The 24,580-nt window shown below is 52.7% G+C and overlaps 12 protein-coding genes across 12 annotated transcripts; 6 read left to right on the top strand and 6 right to left on the bottom strand.

Annotated features, from left to right (window-relative positions):
- Window positions 1–497: 497 nt before the first annotated feature.
- Window positions 498–2,552, top strand: BO87DRAFT_319878 (uncharacterized protein; the record flags this gene model as incomplete). Its single annotated transcript, XM_025619870.1, has 3 exons — window positions 498–587; window positions 647–811; window positions 936–2,552. The coding sequence occupies 3 exons, from the start codon at window positions 498–500 to the stop codon at window positions 2,550–2,552; spliced, it is 1,872 nt and encodes a 623-aa protein (XP_025474895.1).
- Window positions 2,553–2,871: 319 nt separating this feature from the next.
- BO87DRAFT_410543 (uncharacterized protein) lies at window positions 2,872–4,661 on the bottom strand. The gene is made up of 2 exons (XM_025626339.1): window positions 4,184–4,661; window positions 2,872–4,137 (listed from the first exon to the last, which is right to left on the bottom strand). The coding sequence occupies exons 1-2, from the start codon at window positions 4,352–4,354 to the stop codon at window positions 3,076–3,078; spliced, it is 1,233 nt and encodes a 410-aa protein (XP_025474894.1). The 5' UTR covers window positions 4,355–4,661; the 3' UTR covers window positions 2,872–3,075.
- A 152-nt stretch (window positions 4,662–4,813) lies between these two features.
- BO87DRAFT_181998 (uncharacterized protein) lies at window positions 4,814–5,351 on the top strand. The gene has a single exon (XM_025618418.1). The coding sequence runs from the start codon at window positions 4,962–4,964 to the stop codon at window positions 5,262–5,264; it is 303 nt and encodes a 100-aa protein (XP_025474893.1). The 5' UTR covers window positions 4,814–4,961; the 3' UTR covers window positions 5,265–5,351.
- An 88-nt stretch (window positions 5,352–5,439) lies between these two features.
- Window positions 5,440–6,438, top strand: ura6 (uridylate kinase ura6; the record flags this gene model as incomplete). Its single annotated transcript, XM_025624954.1, has 3 exons — window positions 5,440–6,077; window positions 6,251–6,287; window positions 6,427–6,438. 3 exons carry the CDS (start codon window positions 5,440–5,442, stop codon window positions 6,436–6,438), a joined length of 687 nt encoding a protein of 228 aa, XP_025474892.1.
- Window positions 6,246–8,322, bottom strand: BO87DRAFT_344786 (PCI domain protein). Its single transcript, XM_025620838.1, has 2 exons — window positions 7,932–8,322; window positions 6,246–7,846 (listed from the first exon to the last, which is right to left on the bottom strand). Exons 1-2 carry the CDS (start codon window positions 8,179–8,181, stop codon window positions 6,660–6,662), a joined length of 1,437 nt encoding a protein of 478 aa, XP_025474891.1. The 5' UTR covers window positions 8,182–8,322; the 3' UTR covers window positions 6,246–6,659.
- A 133-nt stretch (window positions 8,323–8,455) lies between these two features.
- On the bottom strand, window positions 8,456–9,899 carry BO87DRAFT_380630 (uncharacterized protein). The gene is made up of 3 exons (XM_025624333.1): window positions 9,365–9,899; window positions 9,230–9,306; window positions 8,456–9,168 (listed from the first exon to the last, which is right to left on the bottom strand). Exons 1-3 carry the CDS (start codon window positions 9,468–9,470, stop codon window positions 8,755–8,757), a joined length of 597 nt encoding a protein of 198 aa, XP_025474890.1. The 5' UTR covers window positions 9,471–9,899; the 3' UTR covers window positions 8,456–8,754.
- A 1,324-nt stretch (window positions 9,900–11,223) lies between these two features.
- Window positions 11,224–12,241, top strand: BO87DRAFT_181921 (PaaI family thioesterase). Its single transcript, XM_025618417.1, has one exon. The coding sequence runs from the start codon at window positions 11,404–11,406 to the stop codon at window positions 12,133–12,135; it is 732 nt and encodes a 243-aa protein (XP_025474889.1). The 5' UTR covers window positions 11,224–11,403; the 3' UTR covers window positions 12,136–12,241.
- BO87DRAFT_380628 (thioesterase family protein) lies at window positions 12,193–13,639 on the bottom strand. Its single transcript, XM_025624332.1, has 2 exons — window positions 13,360–13,639; window positions 12,193–13,295 (listed from the first exon to the last, which is right to left on the bottom strand). Exons 1-2 carry the CDS (start codon window positions 13,478–13,480, stop codon window positions 12,349–12,351), a joined length of 1,068 nt encoding a protein of 355 aa, XP_025474888.1. The 5' UTR covers window positions 13,481–13,639; the 3' UTR covers window positions 12,193–12,348.
- Window positions 13,640–13,837: 198 nt separating this feature from the next.
- On the bottom strand, window positions 13,838–17,220 carry BO87DRAFT_369061 (putative alpha,alpha-trehalose phosphate synthase subunit TPS3). The gene is made up of 3 exons (XM_025621958.1): window positions 17,014–17,220; window positions 14,243–16,950; window positions 13,838–14,181 (listed from the first exon to the last, which is right to left on the bottom strand). Exons 1-3 carry the CDS (start codon window positions 17,034–17,036, stop codon window positions 14,132–14,134), a joined length of 2,781 nt encoding a protein of 926 aa, XP_025474887.1. The 5' UTR covers window positions 17,037–17,220; the 3' UTR covers window positions 13,838–14,131.
- A 454-nt stretch (window positions 17,221–17,674) lies between these two features.
- Window positions 17,675–19,366, top strand: BO87DRAFT_380626 (Stk19 family serine/threonine-protein kinase). The gene is made up of 2 exons (XM_025624331.1): window positions 17,675–18,288; window positions 18,342–19,366. The coding sequence occupies exons 1-2, from the start codon at window positions 17,730–17,732 to the stop codon at window positions 18,932–18,934; spliced, it is 1,152 nt and encodes a 383-aa protein (XP_025474886.1). The 5' UTR covers window positions 17,675–17,729; the 3' UTR covers window positions 18,935–19,366.
- Window positions 19,367–19,683: 317 nt separating this feature from the next.
- On the top strand, window positions 19,684–20,856 carry BO87DRAFT_344768 (SRPBCC family protein). The gene is made up of 2 exons (XM_025620837.1): window positions 19,684–20,251; window positions 20,417–20,856. Exons 1-2 carry the CDS (start codon window positions 19,786–19,788, stop codon window positions 20,809–20,811), a joined length of 861 nt encoding a protein of 286 aa, XP_025474885.1. The 5' UTR covers window positions 19,684–19,785; the 3' UTR covers window positions 20,812–20,856.
- A 461-nt stretch (window positions 20,857–21,317) lies between these two features.
- Window positions 21,318–23,879, bottom strand: BO87DRAFT_181880 (C2H2 zinc finger protein). Its single transcript, XM_025618416.1, has 2 exons — window positions 23,842–23,879; window positions 21,318–23,640 (listed from the first exon to the last, which is right to left on the bottom strand). Exon 2 carries the CDS (start codon window positions 23,585–23,587, stop codon window positions 21,665–21,667), a length of 1,923 nt encoding a protein of 640 aa, XP_025474884.1. The 5' UTR covers window positions 23,588–23,640; window positions 23,842–23,879; the 3' UTR covers window positions 21,318–21,664.
- Window positions 23,880–24,580: the final 701 nt, after the last annotated feature.

The following is a 24,580-nucleotide window of genomic DNA, read 5'->3' as shown; positions in this document are numbered from 1 at the left end:
TTATCCAGCAATCAGAGCGTCTCCTGCGCTGATGAAGTTCGCAGCGTGGCCCGCAGCTCCACTGTCCGAAACGCTGCCAAGAGTGTCCGCCTCGTCTGATCGTCAGCGGCCGTATCAGCACTTACGTTGTCACTGGCCGTGCCCGACCCAAATTATGGAGATTCCGTAATGCTTTGCGGAGTCTTAGCCTCTCCCAATTTGTGCTGGCTCATGGGATTCCGTTTCGACGGTGTCGTGGATGGGGTGTTCTTGCAGGGGGCACCTCCATACTTGACTACTGTTCCCTGCGCGCCAGGGAGAAGATCTTTCGGATAGATACCATCGACGTCCACTTGGCTGCTTGACAGACAGCGACCGTCTGTCTTAATGACCCGGTCGTCTCCCGCTGTCCTCCTTCCTTCCTTTCCGCTAATCGTTGCCCTTTTCCCTAGCTAATCGTCACAATTTTATTTTTCTTGGGGGAGGAACTCTTCCTCTCCTAGCCACTCCTTCAAAAAATGTTGTTCTTCTGGGTTCTGTTGTTTCTTTCTTTTCGCGGGATTGTCGCGGAGGCGGAGGCGGACGATGATTTGATGTCCTTTGTGACGGTAGGAGAATTTTCCAACGTACTTATATATAAATGATCTTCTTGCTGACGAGCAGCCAGCTTCCGGAAGTGAGAGCATTGAAGTTTAATGTTGCATACTACGATCGCGAATCGGTTAGCCCAGGCTACTGGTTCGTTGCGCCATATGGCGTGATTGACCCAGAAGCTCCCACGAAGCAATGGAAGCCTTGCCAAGTTGGACCCTACATCTATGATGCAGATGGCGTACGTTTCCTCATTCCTTATCCCAGAAATTCATTTTACCCCCTTTCGTGAGGAAAGGGATGTCTCTCAAAAATGAGTGAGATCCCCGAAAGGAGTAAGTAGCTTACTAACCGGCCATACGTAGACTCTGGTTTGGGCCGGATCTTGCATGTTCGACAACCGCAACATTTTCGATTTCAAAGCCGTCAACAATATCGACGACAAACCTCACCTGTCCTTCATCCTTCAGCATGGCTATCAGGATGGTGGTAGAGACAAAGGATACGGATACGTACTCGACCAAAACTATGAGGTCGAAACTGCTGTGCCGGTGACCAACGATCTCTCAGCATTTAACATGCACGAGTTCAATGTCCTTCCTGGTGGAAAGACTGCTTTGGCTTGCGCATATCGCAACGAATATGTCGACCTGGGAGACCTCGGTCGTCCCAACGAATACGGCTGGGTTGTCGCTGGTGGCTTCGTCGAGCTGGACACCGCTACCGGCGAAGTCCTCTACGAATGGTCTTCTCTCGGCTACATCCCTATTCACGAGTCCGTGAAAGTCGATTCTCGCTCGCCGCCGGCTTCCCAACCCGGCTGGGATTATGTCCACGTGAACTCCATTGATAAGAGTACGACAGGAGACTACCTCTTGTCTGCGCGATTCACGAGCACCCTCTATCTGATCTCCGGCGAGGATGGACAGATCAAATGGCGCCTTGGTGGGAAGTACTCCGACTTCGTTCAGGACTTCACCTTCTCCAAGCAACACCACGCACGTTTTGTCGAGTCCAATGCCACCCATGCCATTGTCTCCTTCCTGAACAATGCCTCTGATGAGGCCGAAAACGAGGAAGACACATCCGCAGCGATGTTCGTGCAGATCGACACCACGACGACCCCCATGACCGCGCGTCTGCTCAAGCGCTACAACCGCCCAGACAACGGCCTGACCCGTCTCCGTGGTAGTGTTCAGACCCTGCCGAACGGAAACGTCTTCGTGGGCTGGAGTGAACAAGGCATGCAGAGCGAGCATTCGCCCGACGGCAAGGTCCTCATGCAAGGCCGCTTCGCATCCACCCGCTTCTCGACCTACCGGTCGTACAAATTCCCCTTCGTCGGCCGCCCCAACACTCCCCCGGACGTGATCGCCTCCGTCTACGGTACCGATGAGACCGACCTGGCGACGATCTTCCATGTCAGCTGGAACGGTGCCACCGACATCGCCACCTGGAACTTCTACGCGCGAGCCGACCGCCACGGCATTCCCGTCCTGATTGGCAACACAACCAAGTTCGACTTCGAGACCATGTACATCGCAGACGGCTACCTCGATTGGATCTCCGTCGAGGCCGTCGACAAGGACGGCAACGTCATCGGCTCATCTCCCATCCACCGCACCGAGACCCCACAGAACTGGCGCCTGGCCGGCTTCCAGGGTGACACGAAGCCTACCGCCGATGACCCGACCATTCTTTACGGCCCCAAGCAGGCCGAGGTGGAAGAAGATGTGGAAGAGGTGGACCCCAATGCGGAGGCTAAGGAAGCAGCCAAGCAAGCAGCCATGGCCGTGGATAAGGCGTACGAGGTTATCCACGGAGTCGGTGGCTTGCTGATCTCTGTTCTGGTCATCTGCTCCGTGGGCGGGGTCCTGGCGGGCGGTTATTGGTTTCTTCGTCGTCGTCGTATGCAGGCATACCACGAGGTTCCGTCCGAAGAGGGCCAGTCCTTGACGGAAGTTGACAGGTCGAGGGAGTAAACCCGAAAAAGAGAGGGAAGCACGCTGTGGATAGAAGATGATATGGGTGCGGGCAAGACTTGGGGGTTTGCTCGCTTGTTTGAAGGGCATTAAGGAAGGAAAAAGAAAGGAAGGAAAGACGGGTCATTATCTTTTGCATATCGCGGGCGTTCATGCATGTCTAGACACCCCCCATTTTTGTACCGTATATTCCCCCCTTGACGACTGACGTACATATTGACTACATTTAATCGGACTTGCATAAATAGACAGCCAGTGCACTTTGATTCAACTCAATAGAGTGGTGATTTCCAGTTTTGTTTTTCTGTTTACGGTATTTAGAAAAGAGACCTATCATAGAAACATGTTGCGGTTATCTCATGAAACCATAAATGAGTAACTCGGAAAAGAAAGAAGGAAAAAAGAAAGGAAAGAAAAAGAAGAAACAAATATCAACGATCAATCTTCCCCCACTCTTCGAACACCTGAGATTAATCTTCATATTCACTATCAAACTGACGAGGACATTGACGAAAGAGAAATATCAGTAATTTCCCTCTACCCGCAATTCCATGAAAGAGCAACTTAACTCTCTAGCCAATCGCTCATCCTCCCTGATCTGGAACGCCTTGGGCTTCATGAATCGTTTTTCCAATGTTTTGGCCATATTCTTCAACTTCTGGACACCAAACCTTGGCATATCGAGATTGATGGTGACGACGTCCAAGCCGCCTTTACCTTTGTATTCCGCAAAGGCCATCATTGGCAATGACCATGTTTCGCCGATCTCGAGGCTCATGGGCCAGTCACGGATGCGAAAGTAAATGTACAAGACTTGCAGTCCTGAGCAGCACCTCACCAAGTTCTCACATGCCATTGTGAAAGCCCAGTCACTTCGGACCTTGTGTATACGATGCTCGGTTAAACTTGGTTCACTGTGCATTTCCTGGTTGATCTCGACATGTCGAATTGCAGGCTGTACTTCCGAGGGGATGGTGTTGAAGAAGCGGTTCATAGTCTTCGTCGAAGTGAAGACAAATTGGGTAGTTGAGTACAGCCACCAAAGGGTGTCGCAGTAGATACTGCGACATGTAAAAACCAGTGCTATGGGCACAGGGAGTTGAGTTTTCCGACAGGGGTCCTGAATTTGCTGCGTGATGGGATCGCGCGATCGAAGCTGGTTATGATATAGGCGGTAGTACACTCTCTTTGGGTGTTTAGTCAGATCTTTCTCGCTTCTTCGTATGAGCTCGACACGGTGAGGTTCAAATATATGGTCATAGATTTGGTCTCGAATTTCCGGTGGGAGCCGTTGGAATGGCGAGGGTATCTGCGCTACTGCTTTCCCTTCAGTCGAACCGGAAGATAGACGTTTGATATTGAAATATGGAGCTGTAGACATTGTAGTAAGATGTCTAGAGTTCTGAGATCTAGTATTGGCTGGAAACTTCTTCCTGGATCTGCGGCCTCTGTAGTTGGAACGACTACGGCTGGGAGCTCCGTTACTGTTTGGTGCTCCCCATGATGGCTGAAAGTTGGCTGTATACATTTGTCCTCTAGGACGACCTCTCTGACTTCCGTAAATATGTGATTGTGTTCCACGGGACTGGGTGTGTTAGTGTGTGCATTGCATGTTGGGAGAGATCACTCACGTTCAAATGATGGTGCTGTTGACCTCGGGAGAAAGGCTGAGAATGTACAAGAGGCTGTGCATGCAGAGCTGATTGAAAGTGACCTCTATGTACTCTAGGTGCTCTAGGTGCTCTAGGCGCTCTTGCATATGCACGGTTGTTTCTCGGAGCTGGGGGGTGAGAATGGAGCATCTTGCTGGGGGGGAGACTGCATGAGCAGGGAGGAGAAGCTATGAGATGCCGAGAAGGTTGGGGTGAATGAGACAGCCAGAAGACAAAGAGATATGGTTGGAAGACGTGCAAGAATGATGCGATACAGGTGGTGGCAGCGAGAGATCGTTCACTTGATGAGATGCTGTAGATGTGTGGATTGAAGTGATGGATTCGGCAAGAAGAACTGTCAAGAGGTGAACGTATAGTATCCTACCTGTTCATAACAGTTTTTAGATCCACAATACAATGAATCAAATCATTCAAGTAACTGTACGTAGAGTAAGTGAGAAAGAGGAAGAAGATGAAGCCATACAAGTGGAAGTAAGTAACACCACTCTCAGATTGTATAGATCAGGCCATCCGCGCTAGTCCCAAAGTAGCGAATGCGAGATGAACTTCAACTTTCCTTTTCCTGCTTTTCTTTTTCCTCTCCTTCATCTGGGTTTGTCCTCTTCTGCGTTTACTTCTTTGCAAGTCTTGCAGTATAAATAGCTCAATCTGTATTGTCATCAATTCCCCTTCAATTCCCTCTAATACTTTATCCTCATTCCCCCAGTCCTCATCCCATCCCATCCCATCTCTTCCAATGTCTATCAAGTTACTACAGCGAGGAGCTACACTGCCGCCCGTGGTGGCCCCCCACCGACATCTCCGACTGTCTCTCCATCGCCCCTATTCGTCCTCTTCTTCCCTCTCTTCTTCCTCTTCCTCTTCTCCTCAATCCTCCAACAACCCTACCCAATACAGCCGCTCCAACTTCAAAGTCCTCCCCTTTGTTGCCCTCTTCGCTGTGGGCACCGGTTCCTACGTCTTACTCGTGAAATCCCGCACCGGCGTGCATAAACCCAAGCCCGGTTCCAATTGTATGTCCCTCTTCTCTGTACCTTGAACCCACACCACTGCCCACCAACCACCACCCCTCTTCTCCCCTCCAATAATAACAACTTCCCCTACCTATTTACCTACCAACCAACCGACCAACAAACAAGCACCTAAACTGACCACCTCACCTCCCTCCTTCCCCAGAATCCGATCTCACAAAACCAACCATCACCACCACCAAAATGACCACCCAACCCCGCTTCTCCCCCACCGACATCACCGTGGTCTTCATCCTCGGCGGCCCCGGCAGCGGCAAAGGCACACAATCCAGTAACCTGGTCCGCGACTATGGTTTCACCCACCTGAGCGCCGGCGATCTCCTGCGCGCCGAACAAGTCCGCGAAGGCAGCCAATACGGCGACCTCATCAAGACCTACATCCGCGAGGGCAAGATCGTGCCCATGGAGATCACCGTCGCATTGCTGTCCAACGCCATGGCCGACGCCCTGGCCTCCGGCAAGAAACAACAGCAAGAAGGTGGCCCCAAGCCCCGCTTCCTCATTGATGGATTCCCCCGCAAGCTCGACCAGGCCGTGTTCTTCGAGGATACCGTGTGTCCGTCGGAGATGACCCTGTTCTTGGATTGTCCTGAGGAGGTCATGGAGACGAGGTTGTTGAAGCGTGGAGAGACCTCCGGTAGGGATGATGATAATGCGGAGAGTATCCGGAAGAGGTTCCGTACGTTCGTCGAGACTAGTATGCCTGTTGTCAAGGCGTTCGAGGAGCAAAATAAGGTGATTTCGGTGACGGCAACGGGATCGGTTGATGAGGTGTATGAGCGCATTCGCGAGGGATTTAAGAGTAAGGGCATTAGTCCTTTGTAAGGTTGGTTTTTCTGGGTTTTGAAAATATTATAACGAGTGTTTGGTTGGGCGTGGGTGGTACATAGATGGATAGATGGTCGGTAGATACGTGAGAGCCACATTGATGAGTAGTACATTCAACTACATCATGATCCTAGTAGTAACTATATATATATGCTTATATTCTGAGTAATTTACCCTTGTTGCAACACCCCAAATTGGTCTATGTATGTATAAAGTAGTACCTTGGGAATATACATAAAAACTCAGTTACACACTCGGCATAACTCGTATCATTTGTCTGTCAGGCTTTCCCCCACCTTCTCATGATGAAATGTGGATATAAACCTGTCTAGAATCCAATAGCTACCATGGTAAATAAAAAAGAGAAATAAAAGGAAAATTGAGCCCGTGAGATGGAAATAAAGGGAAAATGGGGATAAAAAAAAAGTGTGGACACAGCAGAACATTAACATAGAAAGAACACCTTCCAAGCCCACAACTCACAACAACACACAGAAAACTTTTTATTCATTCATCCCAATGTGTATGCTTCTCTGTGTATCAGTCAATCATTCAACCAAACGGTCATCAGTCCTTTACTCCACGGCAACGGCCTCCGGGGCAGCGGCGGGTGCCGCAGGTGCTTGCTGCTGCTGCTGTTGCTGGTTGTTGTTGTTGTTGTTGTTGTTGTTGTTGTTGTTGTGACGGCGACGGTCACCACCCTTCTTGTCGTTACCCTTGCCCTGGGCAGCCTCCTCGGCAGCCTGGGCCGCCTGCAGCCCCTCGCGAACAAACCGCTCCCGCTCGCTGCGAACAACACCCAACACGTTCTCCAGGCTGCGGCGCCAGACCATCAGGCGACCCTGCACCTCGGCCCACTGCTTCTCGCCAAAGACACGGTAGGTGGCCCGGTGAACCAGAAACTCGGAGCGCAGCTGAGACAGCTTACCCTCGACGAGGCCAGCACGGATGGTGTCAATAACCCACTTTTCGACGTCGGTGGGCTCCACGCGGAGAGCCGTAGCGATCGTGGCGTAGGGGAGGGAGCGGGACGGGGTGGAAGCAGCCAGGGAGGCCAGAGTGAGCAGACGCATCTTGTTCTGCAGGGCCTCGCCGGACTCAGCCAGAACGCCGCCGGAGATGCTGGCCAGAGGAGTAGCGGAAATAAAGGCCTCGTAGGCGTCGAGGGTGTCGGCGGTGAAGATCTCGAGCAGCTCAAAGAGGGTGCTGTCGCTGGACCGGAGGGCCTGGACGGCGTCGGAGGCAGTCAGGGGGGTGAAGTCGAAGACAGCCGGGTGGGTGAGGGCGGAGGTCAGGGCGCGGACAGCGAGATCGCGGGCCTCGGGGGCGCTGGCGTTGGCGGCAGGGATGGTCTGCAGGGCCTGGACGACATGGGTCTGAGCCAACTCGGGGTCACCAGAGGCCTGGGCGGCATCGGCAATGGCGAGGTGCAGGCGCTGGGCCTCGTCGGCGTCCAGCTCCCAGGCGGCGAGCCAGCTGGGCAGCTGAGCGACCAGCTGGGACTTGAGGGCGTCAAAGGCAATGGACGAGCTGGACTGACGGATGACGGCGACGGTAGCCAGGAGAACGTGGTAGCGGCTGGAGTCGGAGGGAGCAAGAGTGTTGAAGATGGTGGACAGGATGGAGATGGCCAAGGAGGGGCCGAACTGAGGGGAGGAAGAGATGGGTTTGGCGAGGTAGGTACAGATGCGGGACAGGAACATATCCGGGTCGGAGGCCTGGTGAACTAGGTGGACAAGAAGGTTGTAGGCGGAGATGATCTCTGTATAATATAAATTATTCGTCCGTCCGTCAGTCTCTGGATCCACGTCTCGTGTATAGAGGGGTGTTCTATCGATAATACGTACCCTTCTCGGGGGCGCTGTTCAGGACAACGGCCGCGGAGACCAACTTCTTGAGAACCTCATCGCGCTGCTTGCGGTCGGGCTCTGCTTCGGACTGTTCCTGCTCACGAAGGGGCTGCAGAAGCGGGGAAATCTCGGACTGGAGGCTGCTGGAGGCCTCGGACTTGCGCAGGGCGTCGATGTACTGGGCGAACTCGTCGGCGAGCTCGGTGAAGGAACCCTCGATGAGGAGGGTGGTGGAGGGGGCGGGCATGATGGGATGGGAGGTGGTGAGAAAAGGGTGAGGGGGGAAAAGGGAGGGAAAGAAATCAAAGGAAGAGGGAAGGGAAAGAGGGAAAGAAGCGAGAAGAGGCTTTGGGGATTGATCGAATCGACTTGGTGTTGCGAGACTGACTCTGTGGAAGGGATTTGGGCGGTGGAGAAAATTCAGTGTGGGAAAAACTCTTGGCGCCGCTGCATCGGGAGATCGTCTCGACATTTACTACGGAGTACTATTATTGTTCCATTACTTCAGAAGTCTTAAACAACAATCACAACTTTTTTTTTTTTCTGGTTTCATTTCATACTAATCAACTCAGTACTCAATCTGCAATTATTACAAGAATAACTCCCAGGCGCGCTTGGGGGAATCGTACGAGAATAAAATAAAAAGAACCATCAAGTCGTAGAACATGCAACTGCAACTGGAACCCTCCTTCTGTTCCCCGGCCATCATTACAACATCTTCCCCCTTCTCATTACAACACGGCCAATTGCGACCCCAATGTGATTATTACATCCAGCAATGACAGTACTCCTCATTTTCCTCTCACCCAAGACTGATCATTTACAGAATCAGGCGCAAACCAACGAACAGCACGGTCGCCAACAGGCCCGTAGCGTGCTCCTGAGCCAGACGCATCGCCGCGTTGGCAGTGGTCGAAGACGAGCTGCTGCTGCTGGTGGTAGAGGCGCTCGATCCACTGCTACCCGAACCAGTGCTGCTGGACGAGCCGGTGGACGTGGTCAGAGAGGCGGCCGTCGTGGTGGTCGAAGAGGTAGTGCTTGAGGCCGACGCATTCAACGTGCCACAATCCTTGTCGCGCGTCTCCTGGCACTGTTCCTGCTCATCGAGAGAGGGCGAGTCCTCAATGCACTGAGCGTAGGTGGCCTCGCAGATAAAGAAGGGGATGGTCTGAGTGTACTCCGCGACATCGGCAGTGGAGCCATTGGAGCAGACGCAAGAAAAGTCCAGGGTGCTCTGCCAAACCGGTTAGCGGGTGCAAGGGTACAAAAGCGCCGAGAGTGCTGGTGCCACCTACCGGATCACACGAGTTGCTCGTAGCAACACCTCCGCAGATTTCAGGGCAAGAGTTGCGCTCAGCAGTGCACCAGGAGTCTAGACGGTGGTAATCAGTAAATGAGTGCTGGTCATGTATCCACCAGAAGGTTCTTACTTCGCTCCGACAAGCTGATGGCGCTGATGTTGAAGTCGCTGGGAAGAGTGTAGTTGCTGGACGCGGTGGCCGCGACAGCCAGAGACATCAAGACGAGAGGAAGCATGGCGAAAGAGCTACTGCCGGTAGAGCTGAGCTGGAAATGCAGAAAGTAAGATAGATGGTTGGGTGAGGTATGAGATGTTTATCTGGGATTGGATAGTCTGGCAATGAGATAAAAGAGACAGACAATCAATGGATGGAGTGGAATGGGAGAGGAGAAGGGAAGAAGGGAGACCAGGAGGAGAAAGAAGAAGAAGAGGCAGCAGAAGAATGGAAGAGGAGAAGAGAAGAGAAGCGAAGAAGAGGAAGCGACGGAGGGAAGAAAGAAGAAAGCCGGCGATAAGAGGACAAAACGGGAAGGGGCAGCAAAAACAAGACAGGAATTCCGGCTGTTTATTTATTTTAGTCTCTTTTGTTTTATTCGAGCAGAAGATTCTTGCTGCCGGGACGTGAATGAGAACCAGTGGAGGAGAGTGATTGGATGCGTTTAAACTAGCAAAGTAGTATAACTAAAGGAACTAGATAGATACTGCTGCTAGCTGGACTAAGTACGACTAAGTACTGACTGGGTCTGCAGGAGGAGAGACGGTGCAGGAGTCCTGATCGTATTAATTATAATAATGGGAAACAATAGTATAATAATACTCAGACTAATAGATAACATCCATACGTCCTGTGTTTCAATTCGAAAGCAAATTGAAAAAGAGTCGATAATCGTCTCTGACTGTTTCTCAGACTTTCCCCCTCATTTCTGGCTCCAATTTCCCGTTCCTTGTTTTGGTGCAGCAACGGACTCATGATTTGGCCGGCGATTTGTTTGTTGCCCTACGCGAGGGATACTAATTAACCCTCGAGGAGGAAGTCGCAGACTTGCAGATGCCCTGTCTGGTTTCCATTGGTCCACCTGCAAGAGAGACAAACTCCTCTCCAAGACATACTCGGTCCTCACCAAAGAGACAAGAGAGACACCAGTAGAAAAGAAAAAGGCAAAGGTAAAGAAAATTGGAGAATTGAAGAATTTTTCTACCCATTTGTCGCTGCCTGGAATGTGCAACAATTGTCCAATTTTTTTTTACTTCTATTGTTTCTCAGTTTTGTTTCCCCTCTTTTTTTTCCTGAATGGAATGGCATGAGAGAATGCTGGCGGCTGGTTGATCCGGGATATTCGGTGTGAGTGAGTCCCCTCTTGGGGCCCTCGCAGGACTGATTTCTCCTCTTTGTTATCGATTCATCCCCGGTAGCGCCGTGAGCTAAAGTGACCGGCGCAACAGATGAGTGGCTGCAGAACTGGAGCCTAAAAACTAGTCGAGCGTTAGTCGCGACGGGCGTCCATGGCATACGTAGCTCGGGCTTCAGGTGGTTTCCAAATGTTTATCCAGCCAGTCAGTTCGGCAGAAGGGAAGCAAGCAGTCTAGTCAATCCTGTCCGGTGTGTCAGGGGAATGGTGTTGATGGGATGATATTAATAGTTATCATCAGACAACTACTAGCAAATAATTGGGCGTGGCGACGGAGATATGTTTAGCCAAATATGAAGTCGAATAAATAGATGGCGGTCTTACTGTATAGAAAAGAAGCGAGCAATCCTGAATGAAAATGATTAGGATTTACTCCGCTTTTCTTTTGCCGAATTCAAGGCTGGGCACATGATATCAAAACAGTCATACCCCAATCCGGCAAGGTCCTTCCGGTATCCCAGGAGTAACCGGTTCAGTACCGTCCGAGACAGACGTTCTTTACCAGGAACCATACCAACCTGAGTAAATTGACGGTATTGTACCTTGCGGGAAAAGCTGCAACAATGTGATTCCGCCGAGTTATCCCTCGGCTGATCTCCTCCACTCATTCCTTCCATCCAGACTATTGCTTCCGTTCCCCTCATCCCTCTCTTCTACTCTGAAACATCATATCATCTATCTCAATTCGACACCTCACACCACCACACCACCTCCTATCCCTCTAATTTCACATCAATTCATACATTACCGACTTGTAAATATGTCCTCTTCAATTCTCGACACCCCCGACCCCGCCTCCTTATCCCCCTTCCTCAATGCCTCCTCCGCATCTCTCCGATCTCTCCTCCACCACCCAGACTACCTCCCCATCCGCACCTATTCGCGCATCCCTAAACCCTCCACCGGCGAAGATGGCTACTTCGCCAACACCTTAGCCACCGACCGCACTATCCCCCACGTCCTGACACTCCGTCGACGTCCGCACCTCCTCTCTCTTCTCCCCAACTCCCCGCCCACCTGGCCCGCTCCCACCGGCGCCCCGACACCAATTGAAGACCCCGATTTGATCCTCATCCTGGACATTGCTGCCCCCGGTGTCTCGGGCCATCCGTCTACTGCTCATGGCGGAGTCCTGGCTACGTCTCTCGACGAGGCCATGTCCTATGCTGTGGCACTGTATGCGCCGGAGACGGGCCCGAAGTTGGTAGAGGATGAGCAGCCGGATGGCCCGCATGTCCCGCCTACGCCGCGCGGAATGCTCTATACTGCCCAATTGGACATCCGCTACAAGAGTCCCGTTGCTGCGCCGGGGTATCTGGTCGTTCGGACTAAGGTCCTCGCTCGTGTGGGTCGCAAGTTCTGGGTGCGCGCGCAGGCCTTCCAGCCGCAGGATACAGAAGGTGCCGCTACCTCTCCCCAGGCGGAGGGAGAACCAATGCGTCTTACCACGGATGCGATGGCGTTCTGGATGCAGACGGGACCGTCGCTCTAAGTCTTTTCTTTTCTTTTTGCTGTTTGTTCTATAGATCTAGATTCTATTACCCGTGTATATAGTATATGTACATATTGCATCGACCGGTAGATAGAGCCAGTCGTTCGGAGATAGAAAGACAGAGAGAAAGAAAGGAACAGGGTCGAGGATGATGATGATGATGATGAGCCAGAAACAAGGGTGGAAGGAAGGGAAAAAAAGAAAGCGAAGCATCTACAACTTCGCACGAGACCCGATATTGCGACTGGCACTCAACACCAAGCCCACCTGCGTACTCAACGCCACCACATCCCCTTTATCATCCACGACCGTGACATCCAAATCCGTGCGTCCATCCCGCACCTTCTTCGTATACACCCGACTATACAACCACTCGACCCCTTCCTCGGGCAACCTCTTCTTCAGATCAATATTCAACGTGACCGTGGGAAACCAAAACAACCCCTTCCCACCCCCGACCGCCGCCTCCTCCGCCGCATCATCAAACCCAGCCAACGCCGTAGGAAACATATCCGTCAAATACACCAGCGCCTCATTAGTCCACCGCGCATTCACATCCCCCGCAGGCCGGAACCTCGCCCACTGCTCCGCATTCATCTTCCTCTGCTTCCTCTCCTTCTCACTAAGCTCAACAGGCACATAGAACTCCGTCTGCCCCGTCGCCTTCCGGAACTCCGAATGCTCCGGTATAAGCTTCCCCCACGCCCCATCGCGCCCTGTCCTCCCTAACGTCTCCAAATCCACCGACCCATCTCCATTCGACCCAGCCGCAGGCACAGGACTGCTGACCTTCCACCCAGTCGTAGCACTAAGTCCCTCTTCGGCGTCCGCGGGACTAACGGTAATGTATCCTGCCACCTTGACTTCGAGGTCCTCGTCATCCTCACCCTTCTTCCCTTCCGTAGTAGACGACTGCGATTGCTTCCGCTTGCCGCTATCAGGCTTCTGGAGCAGCATCACATGCAACGTACTCGTCCGCCGTCCCAGCTTCGTATCCTCGACTTTCAGCACGGCGGGACCGGCCGCTGTGCGGCGGAGGAAGGATAGTTGCATGGAGATCGGGGTCGCGGGGCTGTTCTTGTAGAGAGCTGGGTGGGTGTGCGCGAAGTGCACGAGGGCGAGACGGTACAGGACGGAGGTGGTGTAGCCGCCGTGGGGGACTGTAGTAGACAGTGAGTATGCGATATGTGGAACAGGGAAGCAAGGTGTATGTGTATATCCTACCTGCTCCGATGCACCATTCTTTGCGAAGATGGGCTGAGTAGCGGTGCGAGCTGAGGGGAGTTACTTGGATCGCGGACTCGAAGGCCGGGCCGTGGGCTGGAGGATGATGAGGGGGAGACATTGTCGGTATGTAGGTCGGTCTTCTATGTAGGAAAGAAGGTGGTGTGGTGTATGTATGTGTAGGTGTTAGAGAGAGTCTCTGGTCAGTATGCTCTATCCATGGAAGAAAAGGAGAAACCGAAAGTTGAGAGATGAAAATCTAGTTATCTGGTTATCTTGCTATCCTATCTAAAACAAAAATGGATACCGAGGGAGACCAAGTCCGAGGCGGGAAAATGCCTCGGTTGAATCTTCCACTGAGCGGATTACTAACCCGTCACAAGATTTAGTTTATCTATATACCAACTATACAGTGAGTTAGTTATCTATTGATTGTTACTGTGTAGATCACTATCAGGGACATAGTTTACGGCTTCATATTAGACTATGTGGTTTGGAGATTCTGCGTGTATTATGGCCTCGTCTATGTGACCCCTTGAACTCCCGCAGCTGCTCTCTTTCCCTCTCATTCTATATTTCTTTTCACCCCCCAAATACATTAAAATTCAGCCCGCACGCCTGTCTGCTTGTTTCTGCTTTTGTAATTGGAGATGTTCAAATAACAGTGTACTGATATGCCCGAAATATGTACCCATTTCATGCAACGCAAGTCCATCATGTACGCTTCAAGTCATGTACTCGTAGATATGCTCATTCCGCATCGTTCGTCTTTTTATGGCCCACTTCGGGTTGCCGCCAGCTTCTCCAGACACGACAAGACTCCTATCCATCACCGTGCAGTTAGCATCCTTCCACTCATTACAATCTAGGGAGAAAATCTTACCAGTCACTCCTTGTGTCAAAGTTGCCTTTGCCTCTGTGCTACGAGATCCGAGCGTCACCGTCATGGCGTAGTTGACTGCCCGCGCATTGTCCAGCTTGTTCGCCCACCGGAATACCGATTCGTCATCGCGACCATCTCCGATTGCTAGCAGGAAATCCGGCCGCGGCACATTCTCGTCCCGTTGGCTCTGCTTGAGACATGACCGCCATGCCACTTCCGCTGCCGACGCCTTGTTGATGCCCGCCGGCTCCACCACCAGCGCACGCTCCACGGGCACTGCATGCACCCCTTGACTCAAACAGGCATCATTAATGTGGCCCGCACACTCCGACGCCAGCCGCGATGCTGCCACCTGGTCCTCCGCCGACTCGTAGTGGAACATGAGCGAGCAGTGCCGCTGTTCCACCCAGCTGCCTTCCGCGCGTTCCTGGTAGTACTCTAAGATATGTGACACTGCTGCCTTCCACGCGTCCGTCTGAACCTTGTCCGTCAGCTTCAGCCAGGTCTCCGAGTTGGGCTCGCGCACGAAGCACCCGTTCTCGGCGATCAAGCCCAGGTTGGTGACCAGCCGGAACAGCCGCTCCATCTCCTCAGGCATGCGGGCGCTCATCACATACACCACGTTCCGCGGATCCTCGGTTAGTTCGGCCAGCGTCGTGATTGCACGCTGCGGCGTCGTCACGATGATACTCTTTGGTGAGCCCCAGGAGGCGAGTGTGCCTTCATAGTCCACGATGATCAGCCGGCGCGACGACCGATGGTACATTTCCTCCAACTTGTTTGTCTGGAGCCGAGGCACGGCCATGATTTCCCGGGATGACTGCTCGTTCCAGACCCGGCTCAACGTCTCACTGAATGACTTGACCCAGTTGTGGGTGGAGTTCTGCAGCACTGCCTGGTGCATCTTCGTCCACACTTCCTGGCGCTCTTGCTCATCCCTCGATAAGGCGGTATGGATGGCTTCCGCACATTGACGGTAGTCCCAGGGGTTGACCAGAAGGGCATGGTCGCCAAACACAGACGCGCTGCCAGTGAACTCGCTCAGTATCAGGGATCCGTACTTTTTGTTGCCCCATTTACCGTCCTGACAGTAGACGAACTCATGGCTGGTCAAGTTCATTCCTTCACGCAAGCTGGTAATAATCAAGGCGTCTGCCACGGAAATCAAGGCAAGATACTGGGGGAAAGCCAGATCCTGTTTCAAGAAGACCAATGGCTGATGCGCAAGCGTGGAGTGAGTGGAGTTGATCCGCATCGCAATATCGGAAATGGTTGCTTCCAGCTCGGGCTGCTCGGTGGTGCTGGTTGCCACCTGGATCAACACCACCTGGTCTCGCCATTCGGGATACGTGTTGAGGAAGAGTTCGTAGCTCAGCAGTTTCTGTCGAATTCCGCGTACCTGATCGATCTTGTCTCGCGACACGATGAGTCGCTTGCCCTCGTAACGCTCCGAAATGGTCTTAATCCATCGTTCCACGTCTGCGGCCTGCCGGCGTTGATCCCATGAAGTCGGGTCAATGCCAATCGAGAACTTGCTCACGTTGACAAAACGATCCTCCAACTGCAGTCCATCATTGGTGGCCTCCACATTGAGGATGCGGCTGCACGTCTGGAGGAAGTGCCGACAATACTCATCCGTCTGGAATCCGACTAAATTAGCACCCAGCATTCCCTCGAGAAGCTCCTTGCGAGGCGCCAGGCACCGGAACACCTCCGACGATGGGAAGGCAATGTGGAGGAAAAAGCCAATCTGGGCATCGGGAAGCAGTTTCCGCAGCATGGCCGGGACCAGCAGCAGGTGGTAATCCTGCACCCAGATGGAATCACCACGCTTCCAGTTCTTTGCGATGCGTTCGGCAAAGGCTTGGTTTGTTTTGACGTAGTAGATCCAGGAATGGTCCTCGTAGGCCTTGCTCTTGGGGTTGTCCGGAATCTGATAATGGAACACGGGCCAGAGGATCGTCTTGCAGAAGTGTGTATAGTGGCCATCAAAGTCACCATCACTGACGTAAACGGTCACGGAGCCGTACTCATCTTCGAGCTTCTCGGCGATGGCCTCCTTGGTGTGCTCCGGCAGCGCGTCAGTGGGCATCCCCAACGTACCCACCCAGACCTTGTCTTCCAGCTGTCCGGCGTCCGTGGCCGATCGCACGGCGTTGCGCAAGCCTCCGTTGCCCTGCTCGGCCGTTTCGATCGTCCAGTCGGCGTATGAGAATGAGCCTTTGCGGCTGTGGTCCGCCCAGCTGTCCCGGATATGCGAGGTTGGCGTCTTTGGGACCGATCGCGGCTTTTCTTTGGGCGCTTCTGTCCCTGAAGGTCTGATTTCTTGATGCTTGAGGATCGAGGGCGAGGCCGGAAATGCCGCTCGCGGGCGAGGTTGGTTCAGGGCCAAGGTGGAACCCCAGGCTGGGGAGTGAGCTTCGCTCTCCGTCAACAAGGCCACATCGCCGTCGGTCTTGGGGAAAGGATATCCGGTGTGCTCTTGTTCCGCCTTGGAAATATCTGTGGAGAAAATGCATTCATGTTCAGTAGTGGCACCAGGTGTAAGGCCGACTTGGGGCGCTCCATTGTTCCTCTCGAACAAGCTCAGAGTCGCGTTCGGGTTAGGAGTAGGATTCTCAGCGGGATTGGTTGGTTGAGGGCTCGTCCCCTCCGCCGGACGAATCTCGGGTTCATTCTGATGGAAATTAACCGTGTAGGGTAGGAAACTGAACCACCACACGCCGGTCAGAGAGGACCCTAAGAGTGGTGTATAGTGGGTAATCACTTACAGTGAAGCGATGTAGATAGTCATGTTGACAGCGGGGTAGCTGGGACCCCGGGACGAGTCAAACCCAGTAACCGAAAGAGAAGAGTGAGTAGAAGACGAGGGCGAGATGTACAGAAGACTGACAATTAACCTACGACTAAGAGGTAGATCGCGACGGGACAATGGGAAGAAGAGGAAGGGATGGACAGGGAGGAAAAGGGGAGAGAGAAGATGGAAGAAGGTGAATGGAAGAACAAAAAAGTGCAAGTTCTCATGGCTACGTCATGTGCTGGTGAAAGGAAAAGCAAAGCAACCCAGCGGGTTTTTTTTTTTGTTTGATTGTGTTGGGTATGTCTGGTTCCAAGTTGACACCATTCTTAGGTAATTCTCTCCATTTCCATCAGGCGACTCTCTTGTCTACCAAAATCATTTTCAGTACTATTCTGGCATTCCCTGTTTTTTTGCCTAAATGATTCCCCTGCTTTGGGGGACTTTGAACAAGTCTTTCTGCTGATGTTCTTCACGGGTCTCCACTCGGTCCCGCCATTGGCCCAAATCATGCTAGTCGGTCACATGACCTTATCTCCGCCGATCAGTTTCGGCTGCCTCAGGCGCTTAATCCCTCCCTTCCATTTCCGGCGCATCGATTCTCCGCCTCTATCTTTCTTCCTCTTCTTCCTCTTCGTTCCCTCTCCTACTACTGTCTAATTCCTGATTCCCCTGTATACTCACCCTGCCATGCCCTTGCGCGTTACTTCGGCTCCCGTTTCTGGTATCAGGAAAAACCGAAAACCCGCTACCCCGAGGCCGCGGGCCTCTCCCTTCGCCGCCCATGCCCGTCGCAAACCTTCGGCGCCGTCATCATCCGGCATCTCCAAGATCTCCAGCGAGCAGGATGAGTACGAGCAAGGCCCCCTTCCAGATCTCGGGCCATCACGTTACATCCCCGAAACTGCTCCCGTAACAGATGTGGTCGAGGCTCTCCAGTACATTCGCAACAGCATGTTTGAAGATCTGCCCCGCCGAGCGGGCATGAATAGCACGCGCATCGCCGAGATCCTCAACTTTCGTCGCTCCCTGCCTCCCCTCGCCTCCGTCGCACACGTTCATACTCTGCTGGAAGCACCCACAAAGGTCGAGAAGGAAATCATGGAGCTGGTTCGCGCCGGTCGGGTCCGCCGCTTGATTGTCCCCGGGAGAGGGAATGATGCCGCGGGCTTAGGCGATTGCTTAGTGTTGAGCGAGGAATGGGACCGCTTGGTGCTAGATAGCCCTGCATTGGAAGCACCCCTGAAAGGTGAGGCTATCGCTTTCATTTAGTCATTCAGACAGCAAGCTGATCCGTGTCAGAGAAATTTCTCGCGCTGCTTGGTCGGATCGGAAACACATGTGCAATTCCCGGAGCCGCTTTCACTCCGCCGGAGTGTATGGCCCTGGTCCGGGCTGGATTTCTCGTCTCTTCTTCGTCCCTAGCGAAAGGCTCATCCAGCTTAGCTTCCCTCCCTATTCTCCCTACAACCTCGATTACTCCAGCTTCCGCAAGTCGAAGTGGTGCTTACCCACCACACGAGGTCGGAGCGAACCCTCGCTCATCATCAACTACCGCGACACTCTTTCTTTCGCTTCCAAACACAGGCCCCTACCTTCGTCTGCTGAGCGCTGGCCGCTCACACCTCCTTTCTCTTCTGAAAAGGTCTAGTTCGAACGAGGTCCCTGTCTACCTCCTGCGTGACCGCTGGGATGGGGCGGTCGAGAGTGAAAAGAGCTTCAGTGTGGCGAAGAGAGTTCGAGGCGAGTTTTCCGGCATCTTGCCAGGCCGGACGAAAAAGTACAAGGATCTCTACGGGATGAACTTCCGCTGGGCTCTGGAGGAGGCGCTCGGGGCGGGGTTGGTCGAGATCTTCGACACTGGCAGCGTTGGCCCCGGGGTGCGTTGCTTGTGATCAAGAGGTTGTCCAATCAAAGGATGATTCTAGACCAAAAGACTTGAGGCACGAAGTGAAGCATGCTGCCATATAATCTTGGCTGCATTGCAATGCGTGCTTGACAGAGCCGTCTGCCACGGAGCCGATAGGCCCGTAGTCGAACGGACCAGACGGCTTCTCAAGACCAAATGACTGTCAATGCTCCAGGTTGCTCTTCGGAGCATGTGAGCTCATGAATATATGAACCAATAGAACATGTACATAGCCTAGCATATACCCAGACCAATCTATCTTTAATGCGTAGAGTTGATGCGGACGATCCGATAATATTCTGGCGGGTAAGAGCCAGTGACGGTTTTCGACAGAGCAAGCTATTCAATTCCATCACGGTGCGAATATGGTGGCCTCTGACTTCTGGATTTGTTGGTGATTCCACCATGTGCCTCGAAGCCTATATATATTATACATTCGTGAAGCTGCAATATATTGCGCCTCAACCGTGCTGGTCAACTCGACCAGCTGAGACACGTCGCATGCGCGCCAGATATACAATGAATATATGTAATACTAACCCTTAATTCTAAAGTTTGATGGCATTCTGTGGGTCGAGTCCCACTGACATATCATACTCCGACCCCATGATGAAGTCTAAGAAGAGGAATGAGGCGAAAGAGGAAACAAGCAATGAGGAAGGAAGGAAGGATGATGAAAATATTAATACCCCCCTTCCACCCGATACTACATAGTAACATCTAATTGAGACGTGAACTCCCTCCACTTATAACCCAAACCATCCATCACTATCCAACTACTTCAATTCTTCATCCCTTCACTCCTTATCGCCAACATAGTACTATTACTATCCCACGATGTACCTCCATCTCAACCCGCACCCCTTTTCCATCCTCCCCTCTCATCCCGCCCTTCTTGACGAAACAAACACCACTTCCTCATCACCATCCACCCCATCTCGTCCTCAACTCCGCTCCTTCCTCCACGCCTGCCTCACCGAATCCCAAGTCCTCCTCTCCTCTATCCACACCACATTCCGCCGCGACCGCAAACCCCGCCGCACATCGCCCTCCACCGCCGCCGTCCACCTCTACACGCGCACCGACAATGAAACCGGAGACTACTGGGTATGTCGACAAAGCACGCACCAAGACGCAGCAGTGACGGGGTCCGCCTCATGGGACGAATTCCGCTCCGGACTACGAGAAAACCACTCCGAAAATGAAATGGATTATACGCCGAGTGTGACGTCCGTGGTGAAGTTGCTGGAGTGGCCGTCTGAGGTTGATGTAGAAGGTGGTTGGAAGAAGGTGGATGCTCATGGTTAGTATTACTCCGTACTACTTTTCTCTTCTACTTTTCATTCCCCTTTCAATTTTCCTCGTTTGTCTGGCGACATCTTTAATCCCCTTTGGAGTTATGGTGTGTTGCGCGCGCGCGTGTGTATAGGGATATAGATATACTAATTACATACTACACTCAATGCAGTGAACCTAATCACGCATACCTTCCAACCCACAGTTCTAATTGCGCCTCGCTCGTTCCCAGTCTTAGTGATCTCGGCAGACCGAGCAGCAGCAGCTGGGGAGCAGCAAGGCTTTGTGACAGTTCAGATCCCACTTGCTGTTGAGTCGAGTCCCGACGCTATCCGGGAGAAGATCATGGCGGCAGTGCCCCGGAATACGATCTTCGCGTCCTATGCAAGTGTGGAGGAGGTCGTTGCGACGGCGGACGGGCTGCAATGGACCATGGCGACTACTTCCGATGCTGGCGGGGCGATTCCTCAGTGGATCCAGCGGAGCTGGACCATGGGCGGAGTCCCTAAGGCTGTTGTCGCTGATGTGGGCTTGTTTCTGGCCTGGACGGCCCGCCGGAGATCTTAGGCGACTCTTAAGACAGTGTGGAGGTAATTACTGGGTACAATGGTGCAGAAGAAGAAGTACTACAGATGGATTGCACTTCGAGACCGCTTCATGTGTCACGGTCTCGAGATTGTACTGGTGCGAAGTTGTAGATTACGATTCCATCACTTCTCGTTATTGAATAAACAATTGAATTAATCAAGCCAGTCGCTCACGCATAGTGGTCTCCTGAGCTAATAAATCGAGTTTTTGGCCTCCAGACTCCCGGCTCCTCTCTCACGGCAATGGGATGCTGATACATACAAGGCATGCGGCTATGAGACGCCCAATAGAACAACGTGATATAAAAAGACAAGGGTTGCTGTCATCCAGCTAAAGTAGAGAAGATTTGCCAATGACCCTATGAATTAGGAACATCCAACATGTCCTGCCAATACTCAGGAACTGGCAGGCGGATGGAATGTTACCACGTATAAGTAGAAGAATTTTGACCTCAAAGAAGCACAATCATGAGATACCACACGTAGAAACGTGCGATTCGATATATAAAAGAGGAAACAGGGCGGGTCGACTCTGCGAACCCCCTCATGAGTAGCATAGATGTATAGTCAAAGTAGAATAATGCAACGCGCAAACAGGAGATGGGATTGAAGAACCGAACCGGGGAAAAAGGAAAAGGAAAGGAAATGGGAGTTAAGACAGTCGTCACAGGTAGGAAAATTATTCACTTGGCAATAGAAAGGGTATTATAGTGAGTCGCATCAGCGCGTTTGGAATCCATCACAGAAGGAATGGGGAGGTGATATCTAATAATGAACAAAAGGAACAGGAGATGTTTAGACATTGACACGGATCTTCCGTGAGTAGAACTGGTTCACCGCTGGGATGTACCAGCAGCGTTTGTCTCGGGTTGAGACTGAGGGGCACTCTGGCTTGACATTGCTAGTGCGTTGACGTTAGCTGACGCAAGTTGGGCTCTTAGAGCGGCGACTTCCGTTCGAAGTCCATTCAATTCGTCGTGCACCGAGCGGACATAAGCCCACAGCTTGTCTTCCCGCTCACGGAACTGCTCAATGAGGTTGGACTCGTGAGGACTGGTCAGTTGGTTGCCATTATTCGAGGTCCCTTCTGATCCAGGTTTTGTCGGTAGTGGACCGCCGTGGTTGTTTGTGTGATTGTGAGGGGTCATGTGTTTTGTAGCTGTCGAAGGCGCCGGCGGCACTGATCCTTGAGAGTGAAGGCCGAACCGAGCTTCAGACGAGTTCATCCCAGGGGGCGGCGGGAGCTGGGGAGCACCCGGTTGCGGTGGAGGCAGACCCAAGCCCGAAGCAGCATGATTCGTTACCGAACTCGAAGAAGATCCTGTCCTGCCGAATGTCTGCTGCTGGAACGACTGAGCCATGCCGGGCGAATGAGCACGATGATGAATGTTATTCTCCGGCCCATGGCCAAGCTGATGTGATGACAGTGCATTTGGGGACAATGGTTTCGGGCTCCCTGTGATGTTGGTGGGGAAAACCGATGCCCCTGAAGGCTGACCAGGCGGTGGGAATGTCATGTTGCCGGACTGCGATACGGGAGACGTTGACGCACTAGAGCCCCCATGGCTTGGAGGAGGAAAGAGACCCCCGGGGGAAGGTCTTCCTGAAGCGATCGGTGGATATGTGCTGGGCTGGCGTGGTTGATAGCTCGTAGTGTTTGAACGTGAAATGGAGTCCGTCGACATGTCATGCTTCTTGATGCTGGGCATGAGTCGCCGCTCTTCTTCCTCATCCATGCGCTCTGGCTCAGCTGTGTACACAAGTCCGTCCATCGTATCATCCGCGGCTCCAGGGGCCGGAGCCTCGCCGTATTCATCCTCGGGAACGTAGCTTCCCATGCTTGCTCTGCGCCCTGCGCATCCGCCTTGGCCCTTGTTGTGGCGAGCTAAAGCGTCGCCACGGGCGAACCTGCGCCCGCACTTAGGGCAAATATGGGGCCGTTCGCCAGTATGAAGTTTTGTGTGTCTCTTCAGATCATGTAACCGACGGAAGCGCGATTGACATGTTTGGCAAACATATGGCTTCTCCTGGCTATGCGTAAGCAAATGGCTCTTCAGGTTATGATGCCTGGTAAACTCTGTAGCACAATATGGGCAACGATGCTTTTTGGCCGACGGTGACCGCTGGCCTTTGTGAAACCCAGAACCGGGTAAGCTGAGACCACGGCGAGGGTCATTGAAACTAGCCGTGGGCATCGGATACGAGAAGGCTTTGTTGCCTGTTTCTTGCGGCATTTCTCCGTCATCACGGTGGCGAGGATGATCGCCATCTGCAGAGCCAGAATCCTCGATAGGACCAGGACTGGCCACGGTTGAGGCATCGATAAGTGTGTTATTGTTATCGGCTGCCCCGAACGTATCAGGTGCATTGCCTGGTCCTGAATGTGAATCAACTTGCATTTGGTCTGACGAAGATTGCATGCCCTCATTCACGGGATTTGTCTGCTTCTCGCTGGCACCGAGGGCCTCTCTCGCAACTTGTGAGCTGTGCTGTTCTGATTCCTTCTCGTGCTCCAGCGGGCGATCTGTCTGGCCAGCCGTGGCTGGCGGTGCGGTCGTCGTCATCGGTGGTAGCGAATCGCCGGAGCGCGAAACGTTCAGACCTGCACTGGCGATAGAGGACAGGCTTGAATCAGGCTTTGACTGTTTCAGAAAAGCGAGCGGTTCCGACGGAGCGGATATTACGGGGTTCGATGGCCCTGGCAATGGTTTCGAGATAGGAACAGGTTCGTTGTTCGATTGCATCAATGCAGCCATGGATAATGGATGTTTTGCGCCAGCCTGGAATGGTTGGCGAAGGTGTGAGAAAGCTAAGTCAACAGAGGCCATGTCAGTAGGAGTAGTCTTTCTCCGGTGATGAGTGGGGAGTCATGGAAGATCCAGGGCGACCAAGAAAGAGGGGATAAAAGGGCATCAGATGTCCGAGGGCACAACGGACATATAGAAAGCAATGAGGCAGGACAAAAGAACGAGTAACATTGATCAGAGGCACTGTTGCGTGGGGCGCTCACCTAGAACCGAGTGTGGCGCAAGCTGACGGGAGGTTCAGCCTTCGCGCGATGTCTTGTCAGACAATGAGGTCCCACAGATACAGATACGGGCCTCGCAGGAGGTAAAAATAGCGGTCAGCCTTGCAATCAGATGAAGAAGGTTGAGTCTAGCGCCCGCACGATCTGGATCCGGATCTGGTGGGAGGAGGGGGGTGGAGGGGACTTTAGTCCATCTGGTGGAAAGCCGTATGAGACCGGGGTTGTACGGCGGAATGACAATGCTTGGGTTAGGCTGCAGGGAGGAAGCTGGAACCCGCGATTGTCAAAGCAACGACGTCAGGAGAATTATGCAGAGCTATGTCGTTGAAAGCTGGTCAATGTACAAGTGACATGAATCTCCAGCAAAGCATGAAGTCTTCGAAAAGAAGAAAAGAAAAGGTAAGGGGGAGGAGAAAAGGGTGGGAGGAAAGATGGAGAGCTTTCGGGAGACGGAAGAGGGACTGTTGGCGGAAGGATGTAGAAATGAACGAAAATCCCCAAAGAACAAGGACTATTGGACGATGATGAAGCGTCAGAAGGAAGATGGAAAAGGTGGGACCGCGTTTATTACGAAGTGGAGTGAATAAAGAGAGACGCCAAAGGAGGTGAAGAAAAAGAGGAAGAAGAAGTCAGTTGGTGGAGAGAGAAGCATAAAACCTGATGCAGACAGACAGTGGCAGAATGGATACAGGAGGGAAGGCAGGCAGGCAGGCAGGCAAGA

This window comes from Aspergillus neoniger, assembly GCF_003184625.1.
Source record: "Aspergillus neoniger CBS 115656 unplaced genomic scaffold BO87scaffold_49, whole genome shotgun sequence".
NCBI classification, from domain to species: Eukaryota; Fungi; Ascomycota; class Eurotiomycetes; order Eurotiales; family Aspergillaceae; genus Aspergillus; species Aspergillus neoniger.
This window is presented reverse-complemented; position numbering and strand designations above follow the sequence as displayed.

Coding starts and splice junctions, on each gene's coding strand:
- BO87DRAFT_410543 (XM_025626339.1), bottom strand. CDS start 4,354: ATGCTCCATTCTCACCCCCCAGCTCCGAGAAACAACCGTGCATATGCA. Junction 4,138..4,183: donor AACAGCACCATCATTTGAAC/GTGAGTGATCTC, acceptor TAACACACCCAG/TCCCGTGGAACACAATCACA.
- BO87DRAFT_181998 (XM_025618418.1), top strand. CDS start 4,962: ATGTCTATCAAGTTACTACAGCGAGGAGCTACACTGCCGCCCGTGGTG.
- BO87DRAFT_344786 (XM_025620838.1), bottom strand. CDS start 8,181: ATGCCCGCCCCCTCCACCACCCTCCTCATCGAGGGTTCCTTCACCGAG. Junction 7,847..7,931: donor GAACAGCGCCCCCGAGAAGG/GTACGTATTATC, acceptor TATATTATACAG/AGATCATCTCCGCCTACAAC.
- BO87DRAFT_380630 (XM_025624333.1), bottom strand. CDS start 9,470: ATGCTTCCTCTCGTCTTGATGTCTCTGGCTGTCGCGGCCACCGCGTCC. Junction 9,307..9,364: donor CATCAGCTTGTCGGAGCGAA/GTAAGAACCTTC, acceptor ACCACCGTCTAG/ACTCCTGGTGCACTGCTGAG. Junction 9,169..9,229: donor CGAGCAACTCGTGTGATCCG/GTAGGTGGCACC, acceptor CCGGTTTGGCAG/AGCACCCTGGACTTTTCTTG.
- BO87DRAFT_181921 (XM_025618417.1), top strand. CDS start 11,404: ATGTCCTCTTCAATTCTCGACACCCCCGACCCCGCCTCCTTATCCCCC.
- BO87DRAFT_380628 (XM_025624332.1), bottom strand. CDS start 13,480: ATGTCTCCCCCTCATCATCCTCCAGCCCACGGCCCGGCCTTCGAGTCC. Junction 13,296..13,359: donor AGAATGGTGCATCGGAGCAG/GTAGGATATACA, acceptor TGTCTACTACAG/TCCCCCACGGCGGCTACACC.
- BO87DRAFT_369061 (XM_025621958.1), bottom strand. CDS start 17,036: ATGACTATCTACATCGCTTCACT. Junction 16,951..17,013: donor ACTATCTACATCGCTTCACT/GTAAGTGATTAC, acceptor GTGGTGGTTCAG/TTTCCTACCCTACACGGTTA. Junction 14,182..14,242: donor TTTGACACAAGGAGTGACTG/GTAAGATTTTCT, acceptor GGTGATGGATAG/GAGTCTTGTCGTGTCTGGAG.
- BO87DRAFT_380626 (XM_025624331.1), top strand. CDS start 17,730: ATGCCCTTGCGCGTTACTTCGGCTCCCGTTTCTGGTATCAGGAAAAAC. Junction 18,289..18,341: donor ATTGGAAGCACCCCTGAAAG/GTGAGGCTATCG, acceptor GATCCGTGTCAG/AGAAATTTCTCGCGCTGCTT.
- BO87DRAFT_344768 (XM_025620837.1), top strand. CDS start 19,786: ATGTACCTCCATCTCAACCCGCACCCCTTTTCCATCCTCCCCTCTCAT. Junction 20,252..20,416: donor GAAGAAGGTGGATGCTCATG/GTTAGTATTACT, acceptor CACTCAATGCAG/TGAACCTAATCACGCATACC.
- BO87DRAFT_181880 (XM_025618416.1), bottom strand. CDS start 23,587: ATGGCTGCATTGATGCAATCGAACAACGAACCTGTTCCTATCTCGAAA.